At 28.6% G+C, this 18,002-nt stretch overlaps 3 protein-coding genes across 15 annotated transcripts in view; 2 read left to right on the top strand and 1 right to left on the bottom strand.

Annotated features, from left to right (window-relative positions):
• The first annotated feature begins 647 nt into the window (after positions 1-647).
• On the top strand, positions 648-9,696 carry LOC145188022 (uncharacterized). Of its 4 annotated transcripts, none has more exons than XM_090076651.1 (7): positions 648-830; positions 930-1,264; positions 5,795-6,104; positions 6,285-6,371; positions 6,769-6,968; positions 7,807-8,065; positions 8,236-9,696. In XM_090076651.1, exons 2-7 carry the CDS (start codon positions 1,184-1,186, stop codon positions 9,405-9,407), a joined length of 2,109 nt encoding a protein of 702 aa, XP_089932777.1. In that variant the 5' UTR covers positions 648-830; positions 930-1,183; the 3' UTR covers positions 9,408-9,696. The 4 variants fall into 4 exon arrangements, with proteins under 4 accessions (XP_089932777.1, XP_079920702.2, XP_089932778.1 ...); XM_080064576.2 differs by having other exon boundaries at positions 716-830; positions 907-1,264; XM_090076652.1 differs by lacking the exons at positions 648-830; positions 930-1,264 and adding an exon at positions 4,204-4,421.
• Positions 9,697-13,080: 3,384 nt separating this feature from the next.
• The window catches only part of LOC149893352 (uncharacterized), a 19,715-nt gene continuing 14,793 nt past the window's right edge, over positions 13,081-18,002 (top strand). For 2 of the 7 annotated variants that reach the window (XR_016452158.1, XM_090086240.1), the window contains exons 1-3: positions 13,084-13,385; positions 13,570-13,649; positions 14,246-14,371. Coding sequence is in view for 2 of the 7 variants with exons in the window: in XM_090086175.1 (XP_089942301.1) it covers positions 13,585-13,649 (65 nt within the window). In the remaining 5 variants the exon portion in view is untranslated. Of the gene's footprint in view, positions 13,386-13,569; positions 13,650-14,245; positions 14,372-18,002 lie in introns of all 7 variants that reach the window. The other 5 variants (XR_016452119.1, XM_090086175.1, XR_016452136.1 and 2 more) reach the window with 3 other exon arrangements.
• The window catches only part of LOC149893353 (uncharacterized), a 6,875-nt gene continuing 4,698 nt past the window's right edge, over positions 15,826-18,002 (bottom strand). For all 4 annotated transcript variants that reach the window (XR_016452164.1, XR_016452168.1, XR_016452165.1 and 1 more), the window contains one exon: positions 15,826-18,002. This exon is cut by the window's right edge. The gene's annotated coding sequence lies outside the window, so the exon portion shown is untranslated.

Here is an 18,002-nt window from a genome sequence, read left to right as displayed (position 1 = left end):
ATATGATGGAATTTGATGATGTTGAATAATCATTAATGACGGTAGTAAAAAAATATCTCGTTCGAATAAGACACCATATTATTAGTCTAAACACGAGAGAAACAAATGTTTGCAGTCAAGACCGTTGTGATATATATGTATTTTAAAAATGATTTACTCAAGGAATCTTTTAGAGCGGAAGTACTGTTTACTCTACAATCCGTGATATTGTGTCTGTTTATTGATTTACAAAAATAACGTCGTAATATTAATCTGTTATCAAATGTTATCTTTGATTGACTCGGATTTTCTGTGACTATCAAAGTTCAAAATAGAACTGATAACAAACCATCGATGATGGGTCTTGATTCGTTTATAAATCACCAATATTCATACTTTGTATTAGATATCAACCCCCTGAAAAAAATTTAAAGCCTAACGAAGCATTAAAACGCAGCTTTATTAGTAATCCTTAAGACCGGCATCATTCGATCTGTACGTTCAACAATAACCCATTGTTCAGTTTTAAAAGTGATTTGATCGAAAATACGTTACAAGATACAACGAGCTCCGCCATTGTGTAAAACAAAAATATTTTCTTTTAAAAGATTATCTTTTTATTTGCTCAGTAAAGTTACTGAAAATAGTTCAGATTACAAAGCTTCGTTAGACGGCTTGTAATTGCGTACAACGAACAAGTGCTAAAATGTTTAGCTTTTACTTAATGACATGTTGACGTGCGACTTCAACTCTGTATAATAGTCAAAACTAAAACCTATGTTTTTGGATTAAGATAGTTTAATTCTTTGAAAAGCTATTAAGTTGAGTTTCAATGCGAAGAGTAATAATCGGTAAAAGTTAGCGTTTTGTCTCCAATGTAATCTAATTTATTTGGCATTGCGAGGATTTTTTTTTTTTTAACTTCAGAAAACGTTTAACATCGTGCAAAGCGGGTGCTGTAATCGATTGACAGTTTTCTGGAAACGATCCGTACAAAAGTGTTTAAATTTTTTTAATCGACTTAAACAAGTATTTTAATTGCAAGTGACAGAGCAGCAAATAAGACGTAATAAACCAATTGGCTTTTTATTTGATTTCAGTAAAAGAGAATAAAACTGTTTTTTATCTGAGAAGTTGTTTAAAAACAATATCAATTGAAGAAGATAATCGAAATCAAACCTCCGAGAGAAGGTTTCAAATTTCTATGCAATCACCATCTAAGTCGAACCATAAAGAAGTGAGGAGGCTTGCGACAAGAAGTTGGGTGATGGGAGATGCCAGCTCGGTAAGTTGTTGCGATTATTTACTTTTTTGTAGATTACAAATTGATAAAATTACTTTTGCCTGCAAATAGAAAAGACGTAAAGTATAAGAACTTTTTAAAATGAGATCCTCAAGCAATCTTTCAGGAGGGTTTATTTTGTTTGTAAAATTTATAACGTATATGTAAGTTTAAGCATATGGTTAAAGAAAAGACATGTTAAAAAATCGCAAGGGGCCTTGGTTTTTAGCATCTTTTAGCGCGAAGTTTACAGAGAAAACATGAAAACTTCTCAAACGTCATAAATAAAATTTTCTGCGAGGTTCAAAAAGGCGGTTTGACTATTTAGACTAAAAGTTAATACGTAATGCGTTAAATTTACTTTTAATTCTTGTGTTTCTTTTTTGGCGCAACTAAAAAAGTTTTGTCATGACACGAAATCTTGTAAGAATTTAATTTATCAAGCCATTGAAAATCTAAATATACAGAGACACGAAAGCATCATTCATGACAGCTTATTTGAAAAAAAAAATTAGGAATTTGTTTATAAAAAATCATAACATATTGAGTTAATGCTCGAACGCGCCCACGTTCTTTTTATTCTCATCATAATAACTTCATTGACGCAATTGACAAATTTTTCCTGTTGTTATATAAAAGTCTGATGGGTTTTCGGATATTGCAATTATGTTAAGAATTTTGAACTCGTTGTAATATGCGATAAGAGTTGTTTGTTACAGAGCTTGTTCTCTAAATGGTTCGCAAACGGTTCATTGTTATAAAGGATTACTTCGAAAAGGCTAACGGAAAACGTTTTAATTGAAAATTAATAAAAAAGTTGTCCAAAATAGAAATCAAAATATCTGTAAATACAAATAGCATCATCACGACGGGGGTTGCAGTGGCGCAACTAAAAGTGGGCAATTAACTGGATCTGTTCCAAAATATTGTCCCGTCATTAAAAAAATCCCAATAAAAGTCTTTCGCATTAAATATGAAAAAAACAATAATAAAAAGAACAACAGCAAGACAAAAAAATCTACGTTTTGTTTCTATAATACTGTCAGTTCAAGATAAATTTGTCCTGGCTAAAATGTTGCACAGGTGAAATATGCTGGTTTAATGAAGCGAGAATTTTCCTTGCCGGGTAGAAAGTAAATTGGAATAACGGATGGCCTTGGGCATTTTGTTCCTGGTCTCATTTACCTTCACAAGATATCGGATTAACATATGAATATGACTGCATTTATTTACATGAAGCATCTTTGAAAAAAATGTATTTTTTATGCTTGCATATCAGGGATAAAGAGTGAAAAAAGGAAACCAAAAGATAAAATTTTGTTCCCTTTAAACAATTAAAAAACAATTTTATCTCAATAATCTTAAAAATTGAAAAAATCTCCAAACCACAAAAGTGAAACCTTTTTTCCCTGTGGTCTTCATGTACGAAGCAAATGAGTTTATCGAGATTAAAAAATTCAATAAACGTCTTATAATGCTTATGACCAGCTCAGATTGCTTACAAATACTGAATGAGAATTTGATTTTTTGCAAGTGTAGAATAAGAAGCTCAGTATTTAAAAAAAAAAAAAGTATTTATTTCAATTGAATCAACTGTATTAGCTATGTGCAAAGGCGAACGAACTTAATCCCCAACAAGCTGCTCTTCTCAACGATTACGCCTACGCACACAATCATTTGCTAGGCAAATTTGAAAATGTCAGATTAAACAATAGATTAGCTGGATAATTAATGGCTTACTAAGAAATTATTTTTTTTTATGGTGTGCGGTTAAATCAAAGAATAATCAAATTAGAAATAAAAAGCGCTTATTGCAAGAGAACTTCTAAAATTTTCCTTTATAAAATTTTCCTTTCCTTATAAAATACGCACAAACTCTAAAAATAAGTAATTAAATAAAACTGTGGTAATGATTATTTTTATTGGGACTTTTTTAAAAAGGATTTCCTCAGAATTTAGAAGCAGTTGAAATGAATAAAAAAAATTTTTAGATAAAAAAAAAGAGGAATCTTTCTATAAATAATTTCAAAAACAAAAACCATGCTAAATAACCAATCCTTATTCTTGCTGCAAGGCATCAAAAACCACGTGGTTGTAATTTTGTTAAAACTAAAAATAAAATGATTTGTGGAGGGTTGTTAGACTTTTTTTTAAAAGCCATATCCTATTTAAAATCTCTTTAAGTCCCACGAACAATTGAGATCCTATCATAGGGGTCTATATTCGATTGAGTCCTAATTTGATTGATTTTTTCAATTTTTAATTGATTTTAACAAATTCATGATTCACTTAGACCTATTTACTTTTAAAGCAGAAATTATTTTCGCATATTTGACAATGCATAAAACATTTATAGTAAATTAACCAAATTATTTATATATTTATAGTCAATTAATTTATTGCCAAATATGCTAAAATGTGTTGACTCTTGAATGACACTTAAAAGAGTTTTCAAGTAATAACATTGTAATAGTATTTCAAAATTGACACAAAAAACAAAATTGACTTTTTGCGAACGTTTAAATGGACTAAGAATTCAAAACAACTTTTATTGCTATGAAAATGTTGCATCATCAGTTTAAAGAAAAAGAGCGCTTTTTAAAAAGCTCAAAAAACATGTCATTTATCTGATAATATATGAAATGTTTACTTTTTCTAACTTTATCGGGTAAAAAATTGTGATTTAACTTAGGGCTTGTCTCGCCATAAGTAAATAATGAAATAAGTTAACAATTAAGTTTCGTAATTCTATTTCAAAGTGAAGCTTAAAATTTTTTTTTTTTTGTTTTTTTTTGTTTTTTTTTTTGTTTGTTTTTCCCCCATGGAAACGACAAAAATAGATGGGGGAACAAAGCTACTGCACTAAAAAACGGTTCGTGATTTGTCCTTTGTAGCTTTGCTTCAAAACGTTCGCATCAACGAATGTGAACAACGAAAAGCTTAATTGCTTAAAATGTATATATATATATGTGTGCGTGTTTAAAGTAATAGTAGAAGTAAATATCAGGATATATATTTTTCGGATATATTTTGAGTAAAAAATTATTTATATCCTCTTTAATCACAGCTGTTAAACAGTTTTTACAATTAAAAGCAAATATTTGGCGCATTAACAATGGAAGTTTAGACCACTCCTCTTTTGCACAGGTCCTTAATTTTGGTAAGCTTTCTTAAACTCTTAATTGGGTTCAGATTGGTACCCATGCTTGATCACTTTGATCATCAATATCAATATTGTTATTTGCAACTGTGTCTTGACCACTTTTGCTGTATGCTTTGTTAAATCAAAACTTTTTCTGTCCCCAAAGCTGATTTTCTCTGCAGGCCATCTGCTCCAGAATTAGGATGTCATTCATTTATAAATAGCATGAACTTTAGGCTGAAAACAGTCTCCAATCTTCCCTTGAGTCTGGAGATCATGTTCTTGGGTTTAGTAAACTTCTCAATTTTTTCTGTAAACAAAAATTACACTGACTCAATGATAAAAATTTTCTTTGCATTTCACAAATATGCTTTCCTAGAGCTAAGAGGAGCTATTTTTTTGAGTTATTCCTAATTGCTTTTATAGAGGTAAATAATAAATAATACTGATGATAATATTAATAATAATAATGTTAATAATAATAATGATAGTAATAATAATAATAATAATAATAATAATGATAATAATAATAATAATAATAATAATAATAATAATAATAATAATAATAATAATAATAATAATAATAATAATAATTATTATTATATTATTATTATTATTATTATTATTATTATTATTATTATTATTATTATTATTATTATTATTATTATTATTATTATTATTATTATAGTAATAATGATAATAATAATAATAAAAATAATAATGATAATAATAATAATAGTAATAATAATAATAATGACAATAATAATAGTAATAATAATAGTAGTAGTAGTAGTAGTAATAATAATAATAATAATAATAATAATAATAATAATAATAATAATAATAATAATAATAATAATAATAATAATAATAATAATAATGATAATAATAATAATAATAATAATAATAATAAAAATAATAATAATAATTATAGTAATAATAATAATAATAATAATAATAATAATAATAATAATAATAATAATAATAATAATAATGATAATAATAATAATAATAATAATAATAATAATAATAATAATAATAATAGTAATAATAATAATAATAATAATAATAAAAATAATAATAATAATTATAGTAATAATAATAATAATAATAATAATAATAATAATGATAATAATAATAATAATAATAATAATAATAATAATAATAATAATAATAATAATAATAATAATAATAATAAAAATAATAATAATAATTATAGTAATAATAATAATAATAATAATAATAATAATAATAATAATAATTATAGTAATAATAATAATAATAATAATAATAATAATAATAATAATAATAATAATAATAATAATAATAATTTGGCCTGGTTATGATACATATCCTATGATATATATTATATGATTAGTTATTTCTTTTAGCCTCATATGCCAGGAAGATTAGCAATACCAATTGCTCCACAGCAAGTTTCACCTGAACGAAGTCTTCTAAAGCAGATGGCAGTATCTTCTTCACAAGTTGTTAGAGTTGGTTATGGTTCTCGTTTTCATCCATACCAACGACAAAGGTTTCATTTTACACTGCAAGATTTAGACCGTTGTTTGTTTGGTAAACAAGAATTACGTGTAGTTCGAATCGGAGAATCAAAGTCTCCTCAACCTGGCAGTTGTAAAGCAGTTACTGTTCAATTAGCTAATGGCCAAAATGAAGATAAAAATAAACCCGCTAAGTGTATGATCTCCATTTTTTACTATTAAATATAATAAATATATGTAAATATGCATATAGTGAAAGATTTTAATTGGTTGTATACAATCTATTTATTTTCATAAGTATTACAAATATTTTTTGTATAATATATGATTAAAAACTGTATATATATAAGTTAATACAATCGTTATTGAATGTTAGGGTGTGACATGTGTCAAGAAGTTCGTTTTGGAGAATGTCCTAAGCATGGCCCCCTCCCTTCTCCTCATCCATCAATAAATCTTCATGGTAAGCCAGCATGTGTTAGCATGTGTCAAAAATATTCATAATTTTGTTGTAGATGATAATAATTATGGTAAAGGAGGATCATGAAGGCTTTGTAATAAGGGTGATCATCATAGTAAGCAGAATAATTTTATGAATGTGATTCAGAGTAGTATGATAAAATCTATATATAAAAAAAGGGTTCAAACTAACAGCTCTCTACATGTCACTGACCACCCATCTAAGGGTGTTAAGTGTCTTGTCTAAAAAAAAACAAACAAACATATGATAGGGGTTTTTACATCCCTTGTTAAATATATTTTTTTAAATGTTATATCCCTTGCTAAATATATAAAAGAAAATTTGTTCTAAAAATTTTTTTTTTTTTTTTGTTTTTGTAAGTTTTAAATAATTCTTTTAGGTCCGAAGTCTTACGCTGTTTCTACTTTTCCTGAAGAAGTTGGACTTTGTATTTCAACAATTCCGCTGGCAGGTTATGGAGTATTTGCTAAACTTTTTATACCAAAAGGAACTTGGATTGGTCCTTATGAAGGAAGAAAGATATCTGTAGAAGATGGACTGAAGCAAATAAGCGAAGGGGATGCTCCTTTTTTATGGGAGGTAGGCGTGCTAAGTGCTGAAACATCTTCCTGTTCGTTAATACAATCAGAGAATGTGACGGAAAATCCTGAGCATTGATTTTTTTTTCTCTAAAGTGGACAATTTTGATTCATATTCAGCAAATAAGTCAGCAGGTAAGAACTGCTGAGAATCTCTAAACTTAATGAAAAATTTTTTTTGCCTTAAAATCTTTGCAATCCTCAGGTTTAAAAATATTTTAGTTGAAAATGACTTGTAATTTAAAATGTGAAAATTGATTTTTTAGAAAAGAAAAAAAAAAAAAAGTTCAAAACATAAATTACAGAAAAAATTGAGAAAAAGAAAAAATGTAACAGTAAAAAAAATTTGTAAAATAATTTTGAAAATTAAATATTTATAGTCATTTGCTTCTTGGATACCAACCAGAGAATTATCAAAAACGAAAAAAACAGTAACCTTGCTCAATGTCTCATTTTGGGGTACTTTTGTTTATAATGATGTTTAAAATTTTACATAGTGACATTGCTTTTGGTATGTTTTGAACACATGGTTTATATAATCAAACAAAAGTTTAAACAAACTTAGTTCATCTATTTATAAATAGGGGAAGGTGGGAGAAAACTTAGACTGAAAAGAAACTGGGATATTTAATGCAGTTGTTTTTTTTTTGTCAATCAAAAATGACCTCAATTACAGATTGTAGTGAGAAGGTTAAGGTCTGCAAAGCTATTTTTGATGGGCTGAAAAAAATTAGTAACTGCATGAGGTGCCCCAGTTCTTCCCTGTCCCAGTTATCCCCATCATCCTCTACTAGGTTTTCATTAACTAAATGTTTATTAATACAGTATGTATTGTTTAGATCTATGAAAACTTTCGTTTGTGTCATTTTCTTGATGCAAGTGATGAAAACACTTCAAGTTGGATGCGATTTATTCAGTGTGCCCGGCACCCAGCTGAGCAAAACATGTTTGTCTTTCAATATTATGGAAGTATTTACTACCGTGTTTACAAAGACATTTCTGTGGGGTCAGAGCTACTGCTTTGGTATGATGACAAATATCCACAATATCTTGGTATCCCTTATGAAATTCGAGACATGTCTTCTCATTCCATGGAAAGTAAGTATCTTTATGCCTGAGCTTAAAATGAAAGTTACTAAAGTTTTACTATGTGGTACATTTTACAATTTAAAAATTTTTTTTTCTGTAACATTTCAATTCATGCAGCTGTAATGTTCTGATGTTAAAAAATTGAAGTTCATATTTTAAGAAGTTCTTTTGGAATTAAGGTATACAAGCTCCTCATGAAGTTTCCCGATTGGCAGATTTTGAAGTAGGTAGAAGCAGTCATCCAGAGAACGGAAGATCTCATCCACCGGGTTTGTTTCTTCACAGTGGTAAGGTTATTATAAACAACGCTAACAACGAGCCTCCTCGTATACCTCCAGGTGGACATTTACATCAACATCATACACATGAAGCAAGTACATACCAGCATCCACCCGCACAACCTCCTACGCTAAGTCAGGCGCCTCATGTAATGGATTCACGTTTAGGTCGCAGTGGGCTAAGTCATGCATCACAACCCAATTTAGCACATTTAGATTCTCCAAGACCTGACCTAATGCATCCAAACATTCGCCGAGAATTTTCTGGCACTAATACAGGTATGATAAGGTCTGCTAGTTTGGAAGACATACATAAGCATAATAATCATAATAATTCTAATGTATATCACGCTGATCACATTGAAAGGCATAATCAGCGTACGCCGGTTCCACTTCAGCATATGCAGTCTCATTTTTCTTCAGGATTTTACAAACATCCTCCTTCTGTAATGTCTGTCTCTGAAAATTCTAAATTGAAAATTGAGGACTCAGCAAAAAACCGCGATATTAATGTTATTGACAGAGAGCGTATTCGAAATGAAAGAGACATAGCTGAAAGAGAGCGTGTCCTTCACGAAAGAATAGCTTTTCAAGAACACGAAAAAATGCTTATGGAGAAAGGCATGCTATCGCACAATAAAGACCGAGTTTTGCATCATGAACGAGATCGCATTGCAAATGAGCGTGATTGGGAACTATTTCGATGTCAAGGATGCGGCAAAGGGTTTACCCACAAAGGAACTTTTGAAAAACACAATTGTAAGACAAATGATGTTCTAAAATCTTTTCAGTGCAGTCGTTGTCAGTTGCTGTTTCAAGAAGCATCGCTACTAAAAGAGCACATGGCGACCACACATAATTCGGAACGTCTTTTAAAATGCAGCGTGTGTTCTCGAGCGTTTTCGGGAACTAACGCGTTAAATACTCACATGCGCATGCACAGTAGTTCCGCTATAAATGAGCACGGACTTAAAGAAGGCGGGAAAACAGACTGCTCGAAGTGCGGTAAACATTTCGCTCACAGTATCGATCTCAATAAGCATCTTAATTCCCAAGGAGAATGTACGGGGTAGAAGTTTTTCTATTGTAAACAAGACTAACTCTCTCCTACCCCCGTTATTAACTGAAAATCTGCTTGCTGGATTTCTTCTATTGAACCTATACTTTCCAAATTAACCTCAAAAAAACCAACGTAGTTTTTAAAGTTTATGGGGTTTTTGGTTTGTTTTTATATTCCTTTAGTGTTCGAACATTTCTGATTGCTATTTTTATAAACCTTTCATTATATATATATACAGTATATTGTGTATATGTGTACATAGATGTAAAGAGATGTTTCATAGTAAATTGGATTTCATAGTAGATTAGACGTCATGTTTCTCTTAAAACATCCCATCATAACATCAAAAGTTTAAATCAATATACTTTTTATGGTTTCAAATTGACGATACGAAAAAAAGAGGGAATTAAAGTTATAGATATTACAGACGTTACAAAATGTTGTTATAAAACTTTTAAAAGCCATAGCTTCCTTGATACAACCACATTCACTTAAGTAAATATTTGGTACGAAGTCGGTAAAAGCTCACAAATTCAAATTTTTTCAATATTCACTGCAATATTATGCAGTTATATCGCAACCAAAATTAGATTTAAGGAATTCAAGTTTCCTTCCAGCGAACTCTCTTTTAAAATCTACATCAGTCAGAGTTTACCCTCTCCTGCCGCTAAGTGAAATTCGGTTTGTGCTACACGCATCAACATAGCAATAACTTTTTTAGGATATTTCAAAAAAAAATTAGCTTATTATTAGCTTACCGAAGAATATATATTAATTTCTGGTTAAGACGTTTTTTGCAGAAACAAGATTTCCGGGAAAAAAAAAAAAAAAATTAACGTTCTTTTATGTAAATAAAAAAATGCGAGAGAAAAAAATCCACTAAAAAAATATTTTCTTAAAATTAACATTTTAAATTGCTTTTACCGGAATATTGACAGGGTCCCAAAAGTCACTTTCTGATTTGTTTTGCTTATGACTTCTAAACTAATCAATTTTTAAGCTTCTTTGCTTCAGATTTTTTAAGATAAACTCATAAAGTTTTAAAATGGATAACTACACTCTACATCATCGTGTTGCGTTAGTGTTTATGCCTGTACGAAATAGTAATTCAATTATTTCGTCACGAATTTTGATGACAATTCTAAAATTAAATTGGTAACTCGAGTAGAAAAAAAGCAAGGACAACGTTTGGTAATTTGCGAACAGAAGGACCACAGGCACGACGTTCATTAGAAAATGTAGGGCGTGTAGGCAAAAGTATGCAAGAAAATCCAGAAACATTTATAAGACAATGAGCGTAATAGATATGGCTTTCAAGATCATTGCACCGATTCTTGTGGTCAGAACTACACTTATTTCCGTGCAAGAAAGTTTTAACTTGAAAATTGATGTTAAATGACTATTAAAAATGTCTTGAATAAAATAAAATGATTTTGAGTTAAATGGAACAGTAAATAAATAAAATCATTGGTACTGGGGAATTTTAAATCTAAAGTAAACCCATTCAAGGCCTTTACATCCGTGTAAGGTCACTGTATGATGAGGAGCAACGAATGCGATAATTTTAATTGGTCTGCCCGGTCACTGAATCCAACATCTCACACATTCAACATAGTTAAAACAAAACATAAGAGCCGAAATTGCAAACATATTACAGGAATTTCGGCGTTCAGGAGAATGCGATTAAGAACCCAAATTTGTTAGCGCTCAATGGAGTTCATTTATTTGACAATTTTCAAAACTTAATTTAAAAAATTATAAGAATTAAATTTTCATTTATCAACGCTTTGTTTATTAGTAAATCCAATAAAAAGTTATATATGTATATGTATCCATGTATGTATGTATGTATGTATGTATGTATGTATGTATGTATGTATGTATGTATGTATGTATGTATGTATGTATGTATGTATGTATGTATGTATGTATGTATGTATGTATGTATGTATGTATGTATGTATGTATGTATGTATGTATGTATGTATGTATGTATGTATGTATGTATGTATGTATGTATGTATGTATGTATGTATGTATGTATGTATGTATGTATGTATGTATGTATGTATGTATGTATGTATGTATGTATGTATGTATGTATGTATGTATGTATGTATGTATGTATGTATGTATGTATGTATGTATGTATGTATGTATGTATGTATGTATGTATGTATGTATGTATGTATGTATGTATGTATGTATGTATGTATGTATGTATGTATGTATGTATGTATGTATGTATGTATGTATGTATGTATGTATGTATGTATGTATGTATGTATGTATGTATGTATGTATGTATGTATGTATGTATGTATGTATGTATGTATGTATGTATGTATGTATGTATGTATGTATGTATGTATGTATGTATGTATGTATGTATGTATGTATGTATGTATGTATGTATGTATGTATGTATGTATGTATGTATGTATGTATGTATGTATGTATGTATGAATGTATGAATGTATGTATGTATGTATGTATGTATGTATGTATGTATGTATGTATGTATGTATGTATGTATGTATGTATGTATGTATGTTTTGCTTATTTTTAAAAAAATTGTTAACTTACAAGGTGTCAACCCCATTTCCTTTTTTTAATGGAAATTTACACTTTTCTTAATTTCTTGACGATTTTGTCTCAAAAAGGAATTAAGTTTAACCCTTTAGCGCCCGTGTAGCAGATCTGCTACATAACTTCAGAAACCTTTTATGGCCATCCTGTCAACACAGTGATCTCAAAAACACCTTTTGTAGCATATTTACAACATATTTTTGTTGATCTGATTTAGCTAGGTTAATATAATTAGATAATCAAGACTTAAAAACACATCAAAATTGTCTTTTTAAAAATCGGATGATTGTTGTCAGACAAGGTATTTTCAAAGAGAGTTTTTTCCTGTTTTTTTACGAATATTAAAGCTTATTTGTTTATTTTATTTTAAATTAATAACACATGTAAGTTTTAGAAGTATTTAAGAGAGTTTCCTCTTTTTGAAACTATCACAAAATGCTATCTGAATTTATATGTATCACATATGCTACAATGACAAAATTGGGTTTGCTAGTGAAATTTTAAAATTTTATTTTTTAATTCATAATCTAGGCCCTAAAACAATTGCTTTTTGAAGTTTTTGGAGTTTTTTGAAAATTTTAAGCCCTGGTGGGCGCTAAAGGGTTAAACAAGAATCGTTTTAACTGAGTCTTTTACACTTATTTTTTTCCGTTTCTTTTCTCTATTTCTTTCTTTTACTCTTGTTTTCGAAATTTATAGTGTATAAAGTTGGTAAACAAAATACCATTGAGTTTCGATTTTTCGAAGATTTTCGATTAGTTGTAAACACTAATTAACAGATCAAGTTCGAAGTATTAAAGTTTCTGATGTTTATTTTCACAATAATTAACTGGAAAGGAGATAAAATGAATTTCTTTGATATTAAAAGCAAATAACTCGAATGTTTAATTTTTTAAAAGCATCGGGTCGACAAACGGACATTTTTTTTTTTTTCTTTTCTTTATTATTATTATTTTTTTTTATCTATAAGTGTTTAATTATTTAAAACCAAGCCTAAACGGTTTACGTTTTTGATAAATTAGTAATAATAGATTCAAAATTGGAAATCCATTCAGCAATAAATAGCATTTAACAAGCGTAAAGCGTCATACTCAAACTTTAAACATTCTTTTTGAAACTAAAAAAAAATCTTACAAAATCTTTCGTCAACATATCTTTAACATAAGTGAAAGCTTCAAACAAATCTGTACATTTTTTAGATTAAATTTGTTCGTGACAATATAGTTCTTATTTTCACTTTATGAAGAAAAAGAAGTTATTAATAAAGAAAAAAAAAATTAAAAGTCACTCAGAAGTATCCTAGTTAACTTGGCAACAATTAACAGAAAGATTATTAAAGCTATTTTTATTCTGCAAATGTTTATTCTCACGCGGTGGGAAAATATACGAAAATATACGAAAGGTAAGTATTAATATTAAGAAACCCAAATATTTTACTATTATATAAACCCTATATTTTTCAAATCAGATTTCTTAAAGAGAAATTAACATCAATAATCTGGACATGGTATTAAAATGATATATAATAGTGAAATATTTGGATAAAAAAACCATGCTTTAACTACAGCAGATGTTTTATATAATAGGTGTACTTTTGAGAAATGTCGAAGAGTGGGACAAAAATCAATCAATTCAATAACAGGACACTGCTGCTTCTTCGCGGAGGGTAAGATTTTGTATGGTTCAAGTTAGCAAAAATAGCTGAAATTCTATATTTTTCAAATATAAATTTACGTCGTTTACCACAAAGTAAGAAAATAAATTTTCTCGGAAAATTTATTTTGCTCGTCTTAAAATTAAATTTAACCTCATGAAAGAAATGAATGGAAATATATCATATAGAATTATTTTCACTCAAAGAACTATGCGGGTCGTGATAATAGACCTATTTTTATATTCATAAATTTTAAAGTTTTTTTTAATAATAATACGTATGCTTACAGATGTGTTATTCAGAAATAATTAACATTTACCATATTTTCAGGGTGCACAGAGATCAGAAAATTTTCAAAGCACGAAGATATTAGTTTTAACAAATATTTATACATTTTTTGTACCAATATGTTAGCCTTTTGTAAAAAATACCTTAAAAATATAAAAATCAAAAATTTATAAAATGACAAATAAAATCTCACATTTATAAACATGGCTTGCTGGATTTTAAAACATATTTTTTATTAATCCCTCACAGATTTTCTTCACACAAACACTTTTAGTTAATTTTAAACTAATTAAAATAAACAAAATCTCAAAAAATTTTAGATGCTTTCATCATCACAAAATACAAACATATAGCAATAAGAGGGAGAAAGAGAAAAGTTTATGCATTACACCAATAACTACTGCATGGTCTCATTACTTGAAGTGGATTAACAAGCTAATACAGTGGTATAATATGGCTATTTTTTGTACACGTTTTTTAGATATAGCACTTTTCACTTTTTTAAGTTTTCAAGAGGGGAGCTTGTCAGAGCTTTTTAAATATTAAAACTTTTGTTAAAGGAATTCATGAAAAATGTGCAATAAAAAATGTTTTTAGTACAATTATCATTGAAAAATCAAGTGGTTATATTTTATTTTGTTTCTGCTTATTTTGACACAATTATTTTATTTGAAACCAGGATCAACTTTAAAAAATTCGTATCAAATTGTCCAATCAAAGTCATTTTTTATGTGTTTAAAAAACAAGCAAAATTGTTAAAGAAAGATGTTTCATGAACTAAAATGATGTTTTAGGAAAATTGTTTTTTAATTCATGTCTTTCTATTAATTCACCTGATAACTCTTTTCTGATCTCTGTTAGGTGTATAATTCAATCCGGTCTCCTATTTTTAACGAATAACCCACCCAACATAAGACGTCTTTAAGACAACTTTCAGACGTCTAAAAAGACTTAAAGATGACTTAAAAATGTCTTGAAGACGTCTTATGCTGAGTGGGAAGAGTATTTTAATGTATTCTAACTGATGAATAAGTCGAGATGTATTTTTCACAGATGTTTTCGTTTGGTTAGTTTCTTAAAGAACGTTTTTGATCCGGCTAACACACGGGTATAAATGGGTCATACTGTTAATTTTAAAGATTATCATTTATAAACCACGCTTCAATCGTTCTATACAATTCAGAAGACCAAAAAGTTAAACAACGCTATTTATTGGGTTGGCAACTAAGTAATTTCGGTTTTTTATAGCCCATTCACACCAAAAATAAAACTTGTTTTAATCGTGGTTATTAAAACTAGTGACGGATTTTTCAGTTCACACTGCTTTTAAAAACTTGTTCCAAATAAATGAGTTTAAAAAACCGTAGCTAAATAAACATAGCTAATACAACATCGCGAGGTTATTTTATTAAAAAACTTTTGTTTGGAAGCCGAAAGGTTTTCCAAATCTCCATTAAAAAAAGTTTTAATTAAAAATTGAGAATAATAACTATATATATATATATATATATATATATATATATATATATATATATATATATATATATATATATATATATATATATATATATATATATATATATATATATATATATATTAGGGTAGGTCGATTTTAATTCCGCATATTGCGTAATATTGCAGTAGTTGGAGACAGTTAAAATATGATTACTCTCAAAATTTGGGAGATTTTGGATGAATAATCGCTTGCGGATTTAAATTCTAAGATTTGTAGGATTATGCGAAAAAACACCTTAAAAGGCGTTATATGCAAAAATTGACGTTTTAAATATGCTCATATTTAATCGTTTTTTAAAATTAACTGCATTTCTGAATGATTTAAGTTTATAATAACTTATAACACTTAAGCTAATTTTATAACAACTTGTTAACTATTTGAAGATTTAAAAAGTGAAACTTTTATTCTTATATTTACATAAGAATATCAAAATAAACATTATTTTTACAATTTAAAACATTTTCAACATGGTTATATATATTCAGGAAAACATCCTCAATTAAAAAATATCATCATAAGAATGGAAATAATGCCCTTTTGAAACATATGGTTTACGCATCTTCCTGCTAAGTAGTTTAGTTAAAATGCAGCTGTGTCGATTCTCGAATCCATAGACATATTGGGATGCTTCCGACACAAGTTTTACCGCTCGCTCAACACTGGGAGTGAGAAGGAAAGTCGGGGATTTCAGGTTTAACATTATTGTCAATCATATATTGGATTTGCTCAATTGAAAAATTTTGTGTTGTTGGGGGTTCTGTAAATTTGGTATTGAGGATGTCAACCAACTCATACTAATGATTAGCATTAAAAATAATTTCCGGAATTTTCTTCAAATTTACTTCCAAACTTGTGTTGTTTACTCTATAAATATAAATCAAAGGCAATTACCACATTTTATGTGTCTTTTTTTTTAATTTATTTTAGTTAATTATAAAAAAAAATACCTTTGCCTTAGACCAGTAAGATTTGAAAACCAAAGTTTCTTATATTTCTGTCATTATCTTTTAGCATGGCATAAAGAATATTTTCAGGTTTTAGACACAATGCGTTGTTTTTAATGTTTTTTTTTAACAATATGTTTAACATCATCAAAGGGGAGATTATTTATTCTAGTAATAGTAGAAAAAATAAGTTGGTTTCCAAAAATTACGTTCCGAAGATTTTTCTCTCAAAGATGAGTAGCGTACGAATCGGCTTTCTGAACTTTGATGATGATGAAATCAAACTTATGGTTCAAGATGGTCGCCGTATATAACTGTTCGAGAGATTGCAGAGAGGTTAAATGTATCTCACACAACTATTGAAAAGCACTTGAAAAGTCTTGGACTTGTTAAGAAACTCGATGTTTGGTTGCCTCATGATTTGACACAACGAATCAACATTTGTGATATGCACCTTAAGCGCAATGAAACTGACCTTTTCTTGAAGCGAATTATTACTGGTGATGAAAAATGGTTTGTCTACAGCAACATCATTCGAAAACGATCATGGTGTAAGCAAGATGAATCATCACAAACCACATCAAAACCTGAATTGCATCAAAAAAAGATCATGCTGTCAAAATAGTGGGATTACAAAGGTGTTGTGTATTTTAACCTGCTTCCCAAGAACCAAACAATCAATTCTGAGGTTTACTGTCAACAATAAATGAATCTGGATGAATCAATCAATGTTGGACCTTGGTTAGGAAGTGATGCCACATCCTCTATGCAGCCCTGATCTGGCACCATCTGATTACCATTTATTTCGAAGTTTGTTGAACTTTTTGAATGATAAATTGTTTACAGATGATGATGACCTTAAATCACATGTGGTTCAATTTTTTGCTGATAAGGACTAGAAGTTCTACGAGCGTGGAATCATGAAGTTGTAAGAAAGATGGCAAAAGGTCATTAAACAAAATGGAAAATGTATAATTGATTAAAAACTTATCTTTGAATTGAAATACATGAGTTTGTTTCATACTGTAAAACCGAAATTACTTAGTCGCCAACCCAATACACACAATAAAAATTTTTAAAAAATATACTTATTCCACATTTTTTTCAATTGTCGGAAGACGTCAAACAATTTCATGTTAATCTTTTTTTCGTTCCTTTATAAATGGTCAGACGTTTTAAAAAGTCGTTCCTTTTTTAAATTGTCAGACGTTAAATACATGTTGCTGTAGTTTAATGTCAAGACATTTAATTACAGTTAGGATGTTCAGGAACTTTACTTAATTTTGGTCCCATCTGCTCCCAATTTTATAGAGTAAGGTTAGTAATAACCCATGGATCAAAAATATGCACTATAAGTTACAAATTCAAAAATTAGACTTTAAGTAAAAATAAGTATTTTTGAATCAAAATAAATTATTCTTAAAAAACTTAATTTGTAAATTCGAAGAAAAATCTGTAAAAGTATTATCATAATTTGTTAAAGTACATAAAATATGATAGAAAAAATAACTGAATTAATCCTGTTTGCAGTTTATCTTTCGTAGTAAAATGCCAAAAGATGCTCAATTTTGAGCTGTTGGTTAAGCTCTTTATCAGATGAAACGTGCCTCTACTTCG

Source organism: Hydra viridissima, unplaced genomic scaffold, assembly GCF_058129835.1.
Source record: "Hydra viridissima isolate aposymbiotic clone 2 unplaced genomic scaffold, HvirCarnegie_v1 scaffold_1, whole genome shotgun sequence".
In the NCBI taxonomy this organism is placed as follows: domain Eukaryota; kingdom Metazoa; phylum Cnidaria; class Hydrozoa; order Anthoathecata; family Hydridae; genus Hydra; species Hydra viridissima.
Note: the sequence above shows the minus strand (reverse complement) of the source record. Positions and strands in the feature narration are given on the sequence as shown.

Coding starts and splice junctions, on each gene's coding strand:
- LOC145188022 (XM_090076651.1), top strand. CDS start 1,184: ATGCAATCACCATCTAAGTCGAACCATAAAGAAGTGAGGAGGCTTGCG. Junction 6,969..7,806: donor ATGCTCCTTTTTTATGGGAG/GTAGGCGTGCTA, acceptor TGTATTGTTTAG/ATCTATGAAAACTTTCGTTT. Junction 8,066..8,235: donor GTCTTCTCATTCCATGGAAA/GTAAGTATCTTT, acceptor TTTGGAATTAAG/GTATACAAGCTCCTCATGAA.